The 17389-nt window shown below is 40.8% G+C and overlaps 1 protein-coding gene across 8 annotated transcripts in view; it reads left to right on the forward strand.

Annotated features, from left to right (window-relative positions):
- The window catches only part of CNOT10 (CCR4-NOT transcription complex subunit 10), a 74770-nt gene that overhangs the window by 24770 nt on the left and 32611 nt on the right, over positions 1-17389 (forward strand). For all 8 annotated transcript variants that reach the window (XR_006818089.1, XM_046003540.1, XM_046003543.1 and 5 more), the window contains exons 6-10: positions 3404-3490; positions 4130-4213; positions 6733-6850; positions 12142-12291; positions 14233-14435. Coding sequence is in view for 7 of the 8 variants with exons in the window: in XM_046003540.1 (XP_045859496.1) it covers positions 3404-3490; positions 4130-4213; positions 6733-6850; positions 12142-12291; positions 14233-14435 (642 nt within the window). In the remaining variant the exon portion in view is untranslated. The remainder of the gene's footprint in view (positions 1-3403; positions 3491-4129; positions 4214-6732; positions 6851-12141; positions 12292-14232; positions 14436-17389) is intronic.

Here is a 17389-nt window from a genome sequence, read left to right on the forward strand (position 1 = left end):
TTTGAGAGTGTGCGCATGCACATGTGCAAGCAGTGGGGAGGGCCAGAGAGGGAGGGAGAAGCAGGTTTCCCACCAAGCAGGGAGCCCAGTGTGGGGTTTGGTCCCAGGGCTCCAAGATCATGACCTGAGCCAAAAGCAGACACTTAACTGACTGAGCCACCGAGGTGCCCCAAGATTTTATTTGTAAGTAATCTCTACACCCAGTAAGGGACTCAAACCCACAACCCTGAGATCAAGAGTCACATGCTCCACTAAGCCTACAGAGGTGGGCACCCTGAGGTGCCCCTTTTATTTTGCTTGTCCTCTAGTTGTCAAGGGATGGTCCTTCTCTCTTTCTGTTCCTGCCCTCTTGTTAGAAAAGGAGTATTTGGGAGCGCCTGGGTGGCTCAGTGGGTTAAAGCCTCTGCCTTAGGCTCAGGTCCTGATCCCAGGGTCCTGGGATCAAGCCCCGTATCGGGCTCTCTGCTCAGCGGGTAGCCTGTTTCCTCCTCTCTCTCTGCCTGCCTCTCTGCCTACTTGTGATCTCTATCTGTCAAATAAATAAATAAAATCTTTAAAAACAAAAAAAAAGAAAAGGAGTATTTGTAGGGTGCCTGGGTGGCTCAGATGGTTGGGCGTCTGCCTTCAGCTGAGGTCATGATCCCAGGGTCCTGGGATCGGGTCCCTCATCAGGCTCCCTGCTCAGGGTCTGCTCCTCCCTCTCCTTTTTTTTTTTTTTTTAAGATTTTATTTATTTATTGGGGACAGAGAGAGAGATCACAAGTAGGCAGAGAGGAGGAAAGAGAGGGAAGCAGGCTCCCTGCTGAGCAGAGAGCCCGACTCGGGGCTCAATCCCAGGACCCTGAGATCATGACCTGAGCCGAAGGCAGAGGCTTTAACCCACTGAGTCACCCAGGTGCCCCATCCCTCTCCTGCTGCTCCCCCAGCTTGTGCTCTCCCACTCTCTCTGTCAAATAGGTAGAATCTTTAAAAAAAAAAAAAAAGTATTTGTAGAAAACAGATTGTTAATAGTACTTTCTTTCTTTCTACCTTTCTACCTGTGTAAGTTCTCTAAGTTTAAAAATAAACATTAGCATTACTTTTTACAATTTAACAGATGTGGATAGAAAAGAACTGAGTTAAATCATCTTAGCATTATTCCTAAACACTGTGTGGTAAAATACTTTGTTTTTATATTCAGTACGTATGAATGAATTGATAAAAATATAATTCTGTTCAGCAGATGCTTGTGTCCTTTGCTAGATACTAAAGTGACAAAAATAAAAACCTTGTAGTTCACACTTTGTGTGAGAAGAGAAAGATGGGGCAGCATCTCTCCAGGCACTGGGTGGAAGGCGGGTAGGGATGATTTGGGAGAAGTTTAGGGGTGCCTGGGTGGCTCAATCGGTTGAGTGTCCAACTCTTGATATTAGCTCATGTCATGATCTCAGGTTCATGAGATCAAGCCCCATGTAGGGCTTTGTGCTCAGTGTGGAGTTGGCTTGAGATTCTCACTGCCTCTCCCTCTGCCCTCCCTCCCCAGATAAATAAATAATAATCTTGGAGAAGTTTGGATGTCTGATTTGGGCCTTGAAAGATGTAATATAATATAATTCAACTAGTCAGAAGCAGAAGGATGGAGCAGAGTAACTGTCACGGCAAAGAAAACATCACAGAAGGTGTGAGAGTGGTACTTGGAGGAATTTCTGGTAATCTGAAATGCATAGCATACCTGAAAAATGTAGGTATAGGAGATCAGGAGATGAGATTGGCAACTCAAATATTGGTCACATTGTGAAGGATTTCGGATATTACTGGGAATCTAGTGGATGATGTTGGCAATGTTTATATAAGAAAAAGCTTTGGGGCGCCTGGGTGGCTCAGTGGGTTAAAGCCTCTGCCTTCGGCTCAGGTCATGATCCCAGGGTCCTGGGATCGAGCCCCATGTCCAGCTCTCTGCTCCGCAGGGAACCTGCTTCCTCCTCTCTCTCTGCCTGCCTCTCTGCCTAGTTGTGATTTCTCTCTGTTAAATAATAAAATATTAAAAAAAAAAAAAGCTTTTAGGGGGGAGATGACATGGGGGCACCTGGGTGGCTCAGTTGGTTAAATGTCTGCCTTTGGCTCAGGACATGATTGCAGGGTCCTGGGACTGAGCCCCACGTCAGTGGAGAGTCTGCTTCTCCCTCTCCCTCTCCCCGGTACCCCCCCGCAAATAAAATCTTTTTAAAAAAATGTAGACATTGGGGTGCCTGGGTGGCTCAGTGGGTTAAAGCCTCTGCCTTCAGCTCAGGTTGTGATCCCAGGGTCCTGGGATTGAGCCCCACCTTGGGCTCTCTGCTCAGCAGGGAACCTGCTTCCTCCCCTCTCTCTCTGCCTGCCTCTCTGCCTACTTGTGATCTCTGTCTAATAAATAAATAAAATCTTAAAAAAAATAAAAATTAAAATGTAGACATTGATCATTACATTTTGTTTTTGTTTTTAAGATTTTTTTTTTAAGATTGTATTTATTTGACAGAGAGATCACAAGTAGGCAGAGAGGCAGAGAGAGAGAGAAGGAAGCAGGCTCCCTGCTGAGCAGAGAGCCCGATGCGGGACTCGATCCCAGGACCCTGAGATCATGACCTGAGCCGAAGGCAGAGGCTTAACCCACTGAGCCACCCAGGCACCCAATCATTACATTTTTTTAAAAATGTAGACTTCAAAAGTTTAAAAAAGGGCTGCCTGGATGGCTCAGTGGGTTAAGCGTCTGCCTTCTGCTCAGGTCATGATCCCAGGGTCCTGGGATCCAGCCCTGCATCTGGCTCTCTGCTCAATGGAAAACCTGCCTCTCCCTTTCCCTCTGCCTGAAGCTGTCCTTGCTTGTGCCCTGTCTCTCTCTCTCTCTGACAAATAAATAAAATCTTAAAAAAAAAAGAAAGGGAAGTTAAAAAATAAAAAAGGAAATGACATGATCTGTTTTGCGTTCAGAAAGATAATCTTGAGTTTTGGCTGAGTAATATCCATGCTTATATCATTATCTTCAATGAGAGTTTCTCAAAAGTAGAGTTTTCTTTTAAAAAGGGGAGGGGCATGCGACGTTAAGTGTCTGCCTTTGGTTTTGGGGTCCTCACCTGGGTCCTGATCAAGACCTGGCATCCTGGGATCCAGCCCCGTGTAAGGGCTTCCTGCTCAGTGGGGAGTCTGCTGGCCCGTGTTCCTTCTCTCACTGTCTCTGTCAAATGAATAAATAAAATCTTTAAATAAATTTTTTTTCCTGTTACCTGCTCCAGATTATTACATCTGAATCTCTGGGTGTAAGACCTGGGATTCTGTAGTTTTAAAATGTTTTAGGTGATTCAGATAAGCTCACTTATAAATCACTGATTTAAATTATGGTAAAAATTTTTAAGTTAATTTTGATTAACTTTGTTTAACCACCCTACAGACAGGTAATAACACCAACAAAGACGGAGCAAATCATAAAGCTGAAAGTGGAGCCCTAATAGAAGCTGCAAAATCAAAGATACATCAGGTAGCATAAATTCTAAGAGAGGTTATGCATCACGTATATTTACTAATAGTTATGAATGATGAAGAATATGATAGATCATTGAAAGCAATAAATAATTCAAGGCATGTATGTTTGTTTGGCTTTGACGTATTTAAAAGCATATTTATTCTTCTAATTATATTTGCTTAAAATGATAATACAACATCTTTTCTCTTAATTACTCAAGAAAAGATTGAGTGAAATGGCCCAGGAATGTATTGGATGATAAAACCAGTTTGTAGACTACTAAAACTCATTCTTAATTAGTCAGGTGCAGATAAAAATTGATAGGAAATAGAGGATTGCTGAATCACTATATTGTGCACTGAAACTAATACTGTACATTAATTATATGGAATTAAAATATAAATGAGTTTTTTTGAGAATTTTAGTATGTTTGCTTGGAATTTAGGTATAAATTCTATCATGTTTTTGTTTTGTTTTTTAGAATGTATTCTAAGAGTACAGTGAAAATAGGTTATTTAAGATAATTTCAAACTTGATTTTGAAAGTAACTGTTGTAAATGGATTGGATTGAACTTTCATTTAACTAGAAGGTAAAACTTCCAGTGTGTGTAAATCCATCACAGTTCTCACATACTAGCATTTTTCCTTTGACAGTATAAAGTAAGAGCTTATATCCAAATGAAGTCCCTGAAAGCATGCAAAAGGGAAATCAAGTCAGTCATGAACACAGCTGGAAATGTAAGTTTCTTCTTGATTTTTCTTTTTTTTTTTTTCAATTTGTAACTTTTATGCCCTCAAACTTTCTTGTTTAGATAGTAGGTATTTGTCAGTCTTAAATAATTTATTTTAGTCTATTATACTGTATATATATATATGCCACTAGATATAGGGCTTGACATTAGGATGTAAAGTGGTGATCACACTATGGCTATAATTTAATACTTTTCTCACTTAAAATTATAGCAAGCATTTTCCCTTGGTGTGTAGCCCTCAAAACCACCATCTTAAATAGCTGTCTGGTGTTCTGGAAATGGCTTATCATAATTCACGTAAACATTTACTGTTGGACACTTCAGGGTTTTTTTACTTTATACCAAAATATTTATTAACGATGTACAGTTCAGCTGTATCCCAAACCTGCCACTTCCAGATGATCTTTGGCTTGATAGTACCTTCAGTTTGACTAATGCTGCTGGAGTATTTGAGATAAAATTACTACTTCCTTCCACTCCCTCCACCCCACTCCTCCACTGATAACATAATTTTTAAGATGGTGGAGGAGAAAGAAATACGAACATTCTTGATGCTTTTGGGAAAACTGTTAACATTTTAAGTATGAAATCATAAAGAGGAATAGTTTGGTTTTGAAGTGTTGTAGTAGTTTGTACTACAAACAACAGTTTGTAATAGAAACGGTTCAGGAGGGGCGCCTGGGTGGCTCAGTGGGTTAAAGCCTCTGCCTTCGGCTCAGGTCATGATCCCAGGGTCCTGGGATCGAGCCCTGCATCGGGCTCTCTGCTCGGCAGGGAGCCTGCTTACCCCCTCTCTCTCTGCCTGCCTCTCTGCCTGCTTGTCATCTCTGTCTATCAAATAAATAAATAAAATCTTAAAAAAAAAAAAAAATCTAAAAAAAAAAGAAACGGTTCAGGAAAATTGACCCTAGGAATCCTAGGCAGGATCCACATTAGTCACTGGGTCAGTACTCAAGTGATTTTTTTTTTTTTTTAAAGATTTTATTTATTTATTTGACAGAGAGAGAGGAAGGGAAGCAGGCTCTCCGCTGAGCAGAGAGCCCGATCCCAGGACCCTGAGATCATGACCTGAGCCGAAGGCAGCGGCTTAACCCACTGAGCCACCCAGGCGCCCCTCAAGTGATTTTTGAGGAGAACAAATTGTAGCCAAGGTCTGAGGAGGGTAGATTTGAGGCTAAGAGGGAAAAACCTAACTAGCCAGCTAACCATTATCAAATCTTTTGAGATAAAAGACATGATCCTTGCCGTTAACAGAAGCCATAGTCACAGGGAAGAGAGAAACAGGAAAATAAATAATTGTAATGCAGGGTAGTAGTAATACCTAAATCAGGAGGAAGTACTGCTACCTGGAATAAGCTTTGGAAGCCCTTGTTTCCTCAACCTGGAGGCAGAGCAAAGCATGAACAAGGACTTAGAAGAAAAGCCTATAGCTAAGCTAAAGTGAATAAATGATGAAACCAGGATTCCTGATGTCCTCCTGGATGAATGTTCAGTCTGTAGATCTATGCATGCTTTTGCATTCTAAATAGATATGATACACAGCCATCAAAAGAAATGAAATCTTGCCATTCGTGACGACGTGGATGGAACTAGAGGGTGTTATGCCTAGCGAAATAAGTCAATCAGAGAAAGACACTTATATGATCTCCCTGATATGAGGAAGTTGAGAGGCAACGTGGGGGCTTGGGGGTAGGAAAAGAATAAATGAAACAAGATAGGATTGGGAGGGAGACAAACCATAAAAGACTCTTAATCTCACAAAACAAACTGAGGGTTGCCAGGGGGAGGGGAATAGGGAGAGGGTGGTGAGATTATGGACCTTGGGGAAGGTATGTGCTATGAAGTGTGTAAACCTGGTGATTCACAGACCTATACCCCTGGGGATAATGATACATTATATGTTAATTAAAAAGTAAAAAAGTAAATAAATAAATAGGTATGATACAGATGATCCTCCACTGGGAGGATTCTTAGGGGAAGTGAAACGTGACCTGCCATCCAAAATGTGAAATTTATCACAAGCAAGATGAGCTCTCGAAAATAAGGCATTCCGTTAGGTAATTCTTCCATCCGTAGAATGATACTTCTTTTTTTCTGCCTGGAAAGGCATTGGATTATTTGTATCCCTTTGGGTTCTGATGAATGTATGTCTACCCTAAAAAATAAGGGAGACCTCCAGTCTTTCCAAACAGTCATTGAACTGAAGGACCTAATTAAATTGGCTTCCAGGCAGTCTGTTGGTGATCTGCAGACTGTATTCTTATCCATATATACTGTATGTATTTTTTTAGGCAGACCCTTAATTCAGTTGATAAGGTGCTCTCTGATAGGTTTAATTTTTTTAGAATGTGAAAGCAATGAAAAATTGTGAAGCTATAGTTTTTCGTGAGCACGACTTAAATGATTCATTTATGCTCTTGAATACATGCCAATACAGCAGTATGATTATTATCTCACAACAGACATCTGAAAACAAAATATAAGCAACTTATATTTTCTTTACAGTCTGCACCCTCTCTGTTTCTTAAAAGCAATTTTGAGTACTTAAGAGGCAATTATCGGAAAGCTGTGAAGCTATTAAATAGTTCAAACATTGCTGAACATCCAGGATTCATGAAAACAGGTAAAAGAAAATTGTGAAATTCTGGTATTGTCTTCCTGGCTCTTCTGTCTTTTGTTGTTTGTTTCCTACAGTGCTCTTCAGTATGATTTTTGCTAGTTTTTTAAAAATGAAATGTTTTATTATTTCTGTTGCAAAAAATTCTTAGAACTTATTCTTTGTTTCCACTTTATTTATTTTACAGATTTATTTATTTATTTTAAAAAGAGCAGGAGTGTGCATGGGGAGGGCCAAAAGGAGGGTGTGGGGGGGGAGAGGGAGAGAAACAGACTCCCCACTGGTTGCAGAGCCTGAGGCTGGACTGATCCCAGGACCTATGTCAAAACCGAGAGTTGGATGCTTAACCTACTGAGCTACCCAGGTACCCCTATTTATTTTCATTTTAGAAGAAGCTTCTAGTATATGTGCTGCCGAAGCGAGCACTAGAAGAAGCTTCTAAAAGTAAACTTTTCTTTCACTTCATGTATGCTTTCTTTCATTTCATTTTTTAATACCAGCCAACAAATTATGTCCAGGACATAAGGTCCTTGGGCTTTTACTTTGCAAAATGAAATCTTTTAAGGACATGAGATGATAATGTTTTTACTTCTCCCTTTTCTCCCATAAAAGCTGTGAGCATATGATGATTTTTTAGACTATTAACTATATCAAAAATATTTCTATAAAGTTAATAAGGTAATTATCTGTTTTCTATTAGAAAGTTGTTGTTTTTTTAAGATTTTATTTATGTATTTGTCAGAGAGGGAGAGAGCGAGCAAGCCAGTGAGCACAACAAGGGGGAGTGGCAGGCAAAGGGAGAAGCAGGACCCCGCCAAACAAGGAGCCAGACAGGGAACTACATCCCAGGACTCTGGGATCATGACCTGACCCAAAGGTAGATGCCTAAGGGACTGAGCCAACCAGGCATCCCTTTTAAGAAAGTTTTAATGAGGAGTGGCATCTGCGTGGCTTAGTCAATTAAGCGTCCAATTCTTGATTTTGGCTCTGGTAATGATCTCAGGGTAGTGAGATCAAGGCCTGTACTGGGCTCCGTGCTGGGTGTGGAGCCTGCTTAATTAAGATTCTGTCTCCCTCTGCCTCTCTCCCTGTCTAAAAAAGAAAATTTTAATGAGTTGCTTAATACTATTGGTAAAATGAAAGGTAAAATTTGAGGCTTTCTTTTAAATTCACATCATTGCTGTTTTATGGGGAGAAAGGAGGAAAATCCATTTATTCAAGAAGTGAAGTCAAACATTCAACAATGTTTTATCCCAAGTTTAAAATGCAAAAATGGGGGACACCTGGGTGGCTCACATTGGGCTCTCTGCTCAGCAGGGAGCCTGCTTCCCCCTCTCTCTCTGCCTGCCTCTCTGTCTACTTGTGATCCCTTGTCTGTCAAATGAATAAAATTTTTTTTCCAAATAAATAAAATCTTAAAAAAAAAAACACAAAATAAAATAAAATGCAAAGATGGGGGTGCCTGGGTGCCTCAGTTGGTTAAGCCTCTGACTTTTGGTGTCAGCTCAGGTCATGGTCTCAGTATTGGAAGTTTAAGCCCCACGTGGGGCTCTGTGCTCAGAGTGAAGTCTGCTTTTAGTATTCTTTCCCCCTCTGTTCCTCCCTGCCTTCACATGGGCATGCACTTTCTCAAGTAAATAAATAAATAAAATCTTAAAATGCAATGGATGAATAAGTTTTGGGGGGATGTTTTATTTTAGATTCTATTCAGATACAAAGACAGAACACACATGCAAGGGCACCTGGGTCGCTGAGTCCATTAAGCATCTGCCTTTGGCTTAGGTCATAATCCCAAAGTCCTCGGATCAAGCCCCGAGACGGGTGCTCTTATCAACAGGGAGTCTGCTTCTCCCTTTCCCTCTGCCTGTCGCTCCTCCTTGTGCTTGCTCTCTCCCTTTCTCTCTCCCTGTCAACTACATAAATAAAAGAAAATCTTTAAAAAAAAAAAAAAAAAGCATACCTGCAGATATATTCACTGCCCCCCCACTTTACCCATTCTGTTAAGTGGGGTTGTAAAAGATGGAGAAAGCAGTTTGTTCCATTACAGTTCTCTTGGATATCCTCTTTTTTTTTTTTTTTTTTTTTTTAAGATTTTATTTAGGGGCACCTGGGTGGCTCAGTGGGTTAAAGCCTCTGCCTTCCGCTCAGATCATGATCCCGGGGTCCTGGGATCGAGTCCCGCATCGGGCTCTCTGCTCAGCGGGGAGTCTGCTTCCTCCTCTCTCTCTCTGCTGCCTCTCTGCCTACTTGTGATTTCCATCTGTCAAATAAATACGCATTTTTAATTCTGCTAAATTTTTGTTTTTGCTTTTTTAATTGTCGTAATTTCCCCTCAGAGGCCCGTAATAACCAAACACTGATCTTTCAGTGTTTATTTTTTTTTTTTTAAAGATTTTATTTATTTGTCAGAGAGAGAGAGAGTACACACAAACAGGCAGAGAGAGAGGAGGAAGCAGGCTCCCTGCCGAGCAAGGAGCCGGATGCGGGACTCGATCCCAGGACCCCAGGATCATGACCTGAGCCGAAGGCAGCAGCTTAACCAACTGAGCCACCCAGGCGTCCCTCTTTCAGTGTTTAGATCTTTCAGACTAAATATTCAGTATCCTTTGAGAAAATTTTGCTTAGGGTTGTCTTGATACAGATTTCAGAATCAATATTATGAGGCTTGGGGCGCCTGGTGGTCTCAGTGGGTTAAGCCTCTGCCTTTGGCTCAGGTCATGATCTTAGGGTCCTGGGATCAAGCCCCACATCAGGTTCTCTGTTCTATGGGGAGCCTGCTTACCCCCCTCTCTCTGCCTGCCTCTCTGCCTACTTGTGATCTCTCTCTCTGTCAAATAAATAAATAAAATCTTTAAAAATATATTATTAGGCTTGGGGCACCTGGTGGCTCAATGGGTTGAATCCTCTGCCTTCTGCTCAGGTCATGGTCTCAGCGTCCTGGGATCAAGTCCCGCATTGGGGGGTCTCTGCTCAGCAGGGAGCCTGCTTACTCTTCTCTCTCTCTGCCTCTCTGCCTTGCCTACTCGTGATCTCTATCTGCCAAATAAATAAATAAAATCTTTAAAAAATATATTATTAGGCTCTACAGTGGAGTGAGGAGCAGGACATATAGTTGACTAGTCAACAGTTAAGATGATCTAATGGGGGGCGCCTGGGTGGCTCAGTGGGTTAAAGCCTCTTGCCTTCAGCATGGGTCATGATATCAGGGTCCTGGGATCGAGCCCCACATCGGGCTCTCTGCTCAGTGGGGAGCCTGCTTCCCCCTCTCTCTCTGCCTGCTTGTGATCTCTGTCAAATAAATAAATAAAATCGTAAAAAAAAAAAAAAAAAGATGATCTAATGGGAAAGATTTTTATATAGTAGTTACATATTTTATGTACTAATATTTTTCCATAGTTAATTTTAAAATATTTGATTTCTCATGTGTAAAATTTAGTTTTTGCTGCTGATAAAATATGCTTATTGGAGAAGATTCAGAAATAGAACATTTCTTAAATTGTTCACAATGCCACCACCAGAGGCAGCCTCCTTTAAACATTTTAATGTATATCCTACTATCTTCCTCTGAAGTCTACTATTTGTCTTTTTAAAATACACATCAGAAGAGAATCTTTAGATTTTAGTATTAAGCATTGACTATCCTGAGTGTTAATTTTGTCAGCCTAGTCTGGCATTTTATTTTTTTTATTTTTTTAAATATTTTATTTATTTAGTTGACAAAGAGAGACAGTGAGAGAGGGAACACAAGCCAGGGGCAGAGGGAGAGGGAGAAGCAGGCTTCCTGATGAGCAGGGAGCCTGATGTGGGGCTTGATCCCAGGACCCTGGGGTCATGACCTGAGCCAGAGGCAGATGCTTAACAACTGAGCCACCCAGGCACCCCAAGTCTGGCATTTTATATCATTGTGGAAAAGACTATCAGTAAATTGTTTTGGAGTATTTGGAAGCAGTTTACAAGAAGAAAACTAAGGTTGGATTGCTTTCATTACACCAAAATAAAGCCCAGAGAAATGAAGGGTTGAAATGTAAAAATCATAAAAGCAGCTAAAGAAAACTTGAATATTTTAATACTATGGGGGGGAGACTTGAGTAAATTCCATCCAAAATGCAGGAACCGTAGAGTTTAGGAAAGATGATTAATATCACCACATAAAAATATAACTTCTTATTATTAAACATGCATACATACACACTGAAGCAGATCATAAGACAGATGACACACTGGCTTTGAGGACAATATTTTGAACAGATGTGACAGGATTCTATAGCATACCAACAGGTAACCAATAGGAAAAACATCCATAACCAAATTTTAAAAAATGGGTGAAGAACAGAAAGAAGCAGTGCATGTATTACAGGATAAGAAATACAAATGCCTGGGGCGCCTGGGTGGCTCATTTGGTTAAGCCACTGCCTTCAGCTCAGGTCATGATCTTGGAGTCCCGGGAGCCAGTTCCACATTGGGCTCTCAGCTCCATGGGGAGTCTGCTTCTCCCTCTGACCTTCTCAGCTCTCATGCTCCCTCTCACTTTCTCTCTCTCAAATGAATAAATAAAATCTTTTTAAAAAAGAAAGAAAGAAATACAAATGCCTAACAAGCTTGAGATGATGCTCAGCCAGTGATATTTAAGAAAATATGAACTAAAAGAACAGTGGAGACTTTACAAGCAAAAACAGGATATTATATATTGTTTTATGTGTTCTTGCTACTCATTTAGTATGTTTCCATATATATTGATTCCCTGAAGTTTCTACATAATATTTTGTTGTGTGAATGCAATGTGTAAAATATTACTAATGTTACTCTTTGTCCTTTGCATTATTGTATTATTTGCCTACAGTTATTTAAAAATCAGAAGAGATTAAGCAGGCTAACAAAATCAATGGGTAGGGTTGGTTTATCACCTTTAATAAAAGATTTTATTTTTTATTTATTTATTTTTTAAAGATTTTACCTATTTATTTGACAGACAGAGAGATCACAAGTAGGCAGAGAGGCAGGCAGAGAGAGAGGGGGAAGCAGGCTCTCTGCTGAGCAGAGAGCCCTGTGCAGGACTCAATCCCAGGACCCTGAGATAATGACCTGAGCTGAAGGCAGAGGCGTAACCCACTGAGCCATCCAGGCAGAAAAGATTTTAAAAGGAAAGGAGCTTAGAAAATTTTCAGATGTCTTGAATTTCAGATGCCTTGTAAACTTTTTCATAAAAGATTAGGTGGAGTTGCTGTTGCACTGCCAGTTCTTGTGTGGCATTTGTCACCTGTAACATTTTTGGACAAATTTATTTGTGTTTTTGTCAGGTGAATGCTTGAGATGCATGTTCTGGAATAATCTTGGTTGCATCCATTTTGCCATGAGCAAGCACAATTTGGGAATTTTCTACTTTAAAAAGGCTCTACAGGAAAATGACAATGTTTGTGCACAGCTCAGTGCAGGCAGCACTGATCCAGGTGAGCCCATTGCTGGTGGACAGTTCGCATTTTACTACTTGAGAGCATGGTATTAAAGACCAAGCGTCTGAGCACTGAGTAATGTATAACATTGTTGAATCACTTACGGTGAGTGCTTTGAGGTATGTAAGCCTGATGATTCACAGACCTGTACCCCCTGGGGCAAATAATACATTATACGTTAATAAAAATAATTTTAAAAAATAAATTAGAAAAACAAAACAAAATTGTTGAATCACTGTACTGTATACCCAAAACTAATATAACATGGTAAGTAAATTATACTGGAATTTTAAAAATAATTTTTTTTAAAGAATAAATAGAGGGTATGTGCTGTGGTGAGTGCTGTGAAGTGTATAAACCTGGCGATTCACCGACCTGCACACCTGGGGCTAATACATGTTTATAAAAAAATTTTTTTAATTATTAAAAAAAATAGGTAGATGGTGATCAGTGTCTGGTCAAAATGCTCCCATATGCGCCTGCCTACAATTAACATTGACCCTGGCCAACAGGTTTGACTCTGGGGATCTTTCGTAGATATGGCCACTTCAAATAGCAAGGTGGTAGGAGTAATTATCAAGGAAATTTAAATTACATACACTTTTTCATGGTTTTGAAAATCAGTAATCCATTACGATAATGTTACAAAGCAAAGTATGTTGCTAGGATTTCTTGACTACTTTTTTTGGTGTTTTTGTTGTTGTTGTTTTGTTTTGTTTCTTGAGTAAGCTATATGCCCAGCATGGGGCTTGAACTCACAGCCCTGAAATTAAGAGTTGCATGCTTTACCTACTGAACCAGCCACGTGCCCCTAAACTAGTTTTATTATAGCTTTTTTCCAGGGTTTCACATGGGATGTTATAGGCAGCCTGACAGTCTTTATTCTTTTTAATTTTTTGCACCTGACTATCTTTGAGCACATTCCTGAAGTCTCTTATGTTAATATTCATATGCTATGGATTCTTTAGCTTTTTTAAACATAAAAATACTGATGAAATGTGTACCCAGAATCATAAGTAGTCTTATTTTGTTGTAGACTGTGAAACTTCGAATAAGCGAGTAAACCATAGTCGTCATAGATGTAGTATATTTTTTATTTTCATAGTAAGGTTCCCAAACGCCTGCTAACATTAGCAGAATACTTCTGGCTAAGAAAGCACATTACAATAAAATGGTTAACCAAAATGAAATTTAAAAAAGAAAGTGAATCTTCTAAAAAGGTAGAAAGGTGGTTTAAGATTCATAGAAGTCAGTGGGTCCTGTCTTTGTTTTCCTGTCTGGACCATTGTTACCTGGGGAGCTGGCAAATAAGATACATCTCTGGCTACACAAACACAAGCAACTGAGATGACTCTGGAGAATATTTGTGGGGTTGAGGATGAGGATCATCACTAGCAGAGAGCTATTACAACTTTACACTGGGCCAGAACGCCTGGGTGGCTCAGTGGGTTAAGCATCTACCTTTGGCTCAGGTCATGATTCCAAATTCCTGGGATCCAGCTCCATGTTGGGATCTCTGCCCAGTGGGGAGTCTGCTTCTCCCTGTCCCTCTGCCACTCTTCTGGCTTGTGCTCTCTCTGTCAAATAAAATCATTAAAATAACAACAACAGTGGGCGCCTGGGTGGCTCAGTGGGTTAAGCCGCTGCCTTCGGCTCAGGTCATGATCTCAGGGTCCTGGGATCGAGTCCCGCGTCGGGCTCTCTGCTCGGCAAAGAGCCTACTTCCCTCTCTCTCTCTGCCTGCCTCTCTGCCTAGTTGTGATTTCTCTCTGTCAAATAAATAAAATCTTTAAAAAAAAAAACAACAGCGAAAATGTCACACTGGGGTCCTTGGTATTAAACAAGGTAGTATTTAAGTATTTAGCAGAATAAATGTTTTCAATGTAACTGTTATTTTTAATCTAATGGTTTTTTTTTTTACCTAATTTGTATCATTAGGCAAGAAATTTTCGGGAAAACCCATGTGTACATTACTAACCAACAAGAGGTATGAGTTGCTGTATAACTGTGGCATTCAGCTTCTTCACATTGGAAGACCTCTTGCTGCCTTTGAGTGTTTGATTGAAGCTGTTCAGGTTTATCATGCAAATCCCCGCCTCTGGCTAAGGCTGGCTGAATGCTGCATTGCTGCAAATAAGGGGGTGAGTGCTCCTTGGATATCTTTTTGAACCTATAACCTCCCCTTGTTTGTTACATAAAAAACAAAAATATACTTAGAAACACACAAGACGTCATTCCATTATAACTCTCAGGGAATTTATAAAGATAGTCTGTTCTTTAACAGTTGGATAAAAGATTGAGTTTCTTAAAGTCATTTGTTAACATTCTGGTTCTTAAGGTATAGCAGGCCGTATCAGTCACATTAAAGAGGTGAAGCCAACGAGAGGGCCATATCTGTTGGCACAGTGATCTACTAGCTGTTGGGGCAGGGCCATATCACCTGCTGGCCTGAGTGTGGTATGAGCATCAGGTGGTTAGGGTAGGACTAAGACCATGAGTGTGGAAAGAACTGTACAACACTGCATTTCCTTCGGTGCCTATGGGCTTTACTTTTGATTCAGTAAATGGTTCAGAGTTCATGGATTATCAGGCTGTCTCCCTCACATCTTTGTCACCAGTGACTGTGAGAAATAGGCCAGTTAACATGGGTGTCCTTGCCTAGATTATCTGCATGTAGTGGTTGGTGGAAGCCTTTGGAATCTCAAGTGGGGAGTGGTCAGTAGGAGTAGAAGAAAGACAGGTTGTATCAGAATTACCAGATGCCTGTATCACCCCATTTCCTACCCACCCCCCACCCTTGCTGTGGTCTTTGGCTGTGTGGAGATTGGGAGGCCTGGCACCTGAGGTTTGCCTGCCATAGGTGATATAGATGTTTTTGCACTCCTGCTGCTGCTGAACAGCACTTCCTGAGAAACAGCTGCAAAAACTAACATTTAGAAGTATGTTTGCCTAGCAGTATTCACACGTGATACTGAAGTAGTTTATGATTTGGTATGTATATACCACTAGGGGAAGAGATAAGTGCTATCTTTGAAGGGCTTTAATCATTTATTTAATTGTGATTTGTCTTTTAAAAGACAACTTTTTTTTTTTTTAAGATTTTATTTATTTGAAGAGAGAGAGCACAAGCAGGGAGAACAGCAGGCGGAGGGAGAGGGAGAAACAGGCTCCCTGTTGAGCAAGGAGCCTGATATTGGACTCAATCCTAGGACCCTGGGATCGTGATTTGAGCCGAAGGTAGATGCTTAACTGACTGAGCCACCCAGGCACCCTAAAAGACAACTTTCTTATTGGATAATTCTTAAATTAACTGACAATTCTAGGCCATATTATATTTTTTTAAAACAATCTCTAGAAATTTCTTACTCTCTTAAATCCCCTGATGAATATAAGTGTTGGAGGCCTCTCATTTGGACAGTTATTGGAAACCAGGGAATTAGATCTTCTTAGGAGTAGAGAAATACAGTAAGGTTTAACATTTTCTTTTTAAAATTACTTACTTTTAGAAATAGTACCTTTAGGATTGTCTTCATTCTATGGATTTTATAATGAAATCCTCCTCCCCCCAATTTTCTTATACAAAGTTCTAAATTTCTAATTTTTTTTTTTAAAGATTTTATTTATTTTGAGAGAGAAGAAAGAGGGTGCACAAAAGGCAGTGAAGGGCAGACAGAGAGGGAGAAGCAGACTCCATGCTGAGTAGAGAACCCAGTGCAGGGCTCATTCCCAGGATTGTGGGATCATGAACTGAGACAAAGGCAGACACTTAATCAACTGAGCCACCTAGGCGTCCCCAGAATTTCTGATTTTTAAAAAATGGTAGGTGTGCCCTGGATGGCTGTGTCAGTTGAGCATCCAACTCTTGGTTTCAGCTCCAGTTGGGATCTCAAGAGTTATGGGATGGAACCCTGCATCCAGCCCTGGACTCAACAGTGTGGAGTCCGCTTGGGATTCTCCCTCTCCCTCCTCTGCTCCTCCCCCCTGCTCATACATATTCTCTCTGAAATAAAGTCTTTTTTTTTTCCTTTTTTTAAAGATTTTACTTATTCATTTGACAGAGAGGGAGACACACAGCAATACAGGGAACACAAACAGGGGGAGCGTTAGAGGGAAAAGCAGGTCCCCAGTGAGCAGGGAGCATGACGCAGGTCTTGATCCCAGGGTCCTAGGATCATGACCTGAGCCAAAGGGAGCCACTCTAATGGACTGAGCCACCCAGGCGCCCCAGTAAATAAAAATTTTTTTTAAATGGTAAAGATGACTTGATTGCCATAATTTGGTGAATCTCAGAACGCTCTGTGCTACAAATAGGACTTTACCAAAAATAATTATCTAGGGGCGCCTGGGTGGCTCAGTGGGTTAAAGCCTCTGCCTTCGGCTCAGGTCATGATTCCAGGGTCCTGGGATCGAGCCCCGAATCGGGCTCTCTGTTCATCAGGGAGCCTGTTTCCTCCTCTCTCTCTGCTGCCTCTCTGCCTACTTGTGATCTCTGTCTGTCAAATAATAAATAAAATCTTTAAAAAATAATAATTATCTATGTCTATGCTTCTCCTTCTAAAAGGGATCTGAAGTGCCCTAAAAGTGAAAACAACCCCCAAAATAATCCTGAATAAAACCAGAAAACAGGGGCACCTGGGTGGCTCAGTTGTTGGGCATCTGCCTTCAGCTCAGGTAATGATCCTGGGGTCCTGGCATCGAGCCCCCTGCTCGGTGGGAAGCCTGCTTCTCCCTCTGCCTGCCTCTCCTTCTGCTTGTGTTCCCTCTCTTGCTGTGTCTCTCTCTCTCAAATAAAATCTTAAAAAAAAAAAAATGGAAAACAATTCTAGTAAGTAATATAAACTCCAAATAAAATTCCATAAAATGTATTTACTCAGTATAGAAGGAATGTTGAACAAAGCAGTTTGTACCTTCAGAAATAAAATCATTTTGGAGGTGCCTGAGTGGCTCAGTCTTTTAAGCAAGTATCTGCTTTTGGCTCAGGTTATGATCCCAGGGTCCTGGGATCAGGGTCCCTGCTTCTTCCTCTGCCCCTCCCCTCTCTTGTGCGCTCTCTCACTCTGTTCTCTTTCTCAAATCTTTAAAAATAAATAAGTAG

Source organism: Meles meles, chromosome 4, assembly GCF_922984935.1.
Source record: "Meles meles chromosome 4, mMelMel3.1 paternal haplotype, whole genome shotgun sequence".
NCBI classification, from domain to species: domain Eukaryota; kingdom Metazoa; phylum Chordata; class Mammalia; order Carnivora; family Mustelidae; genus Meles; species Meles meles.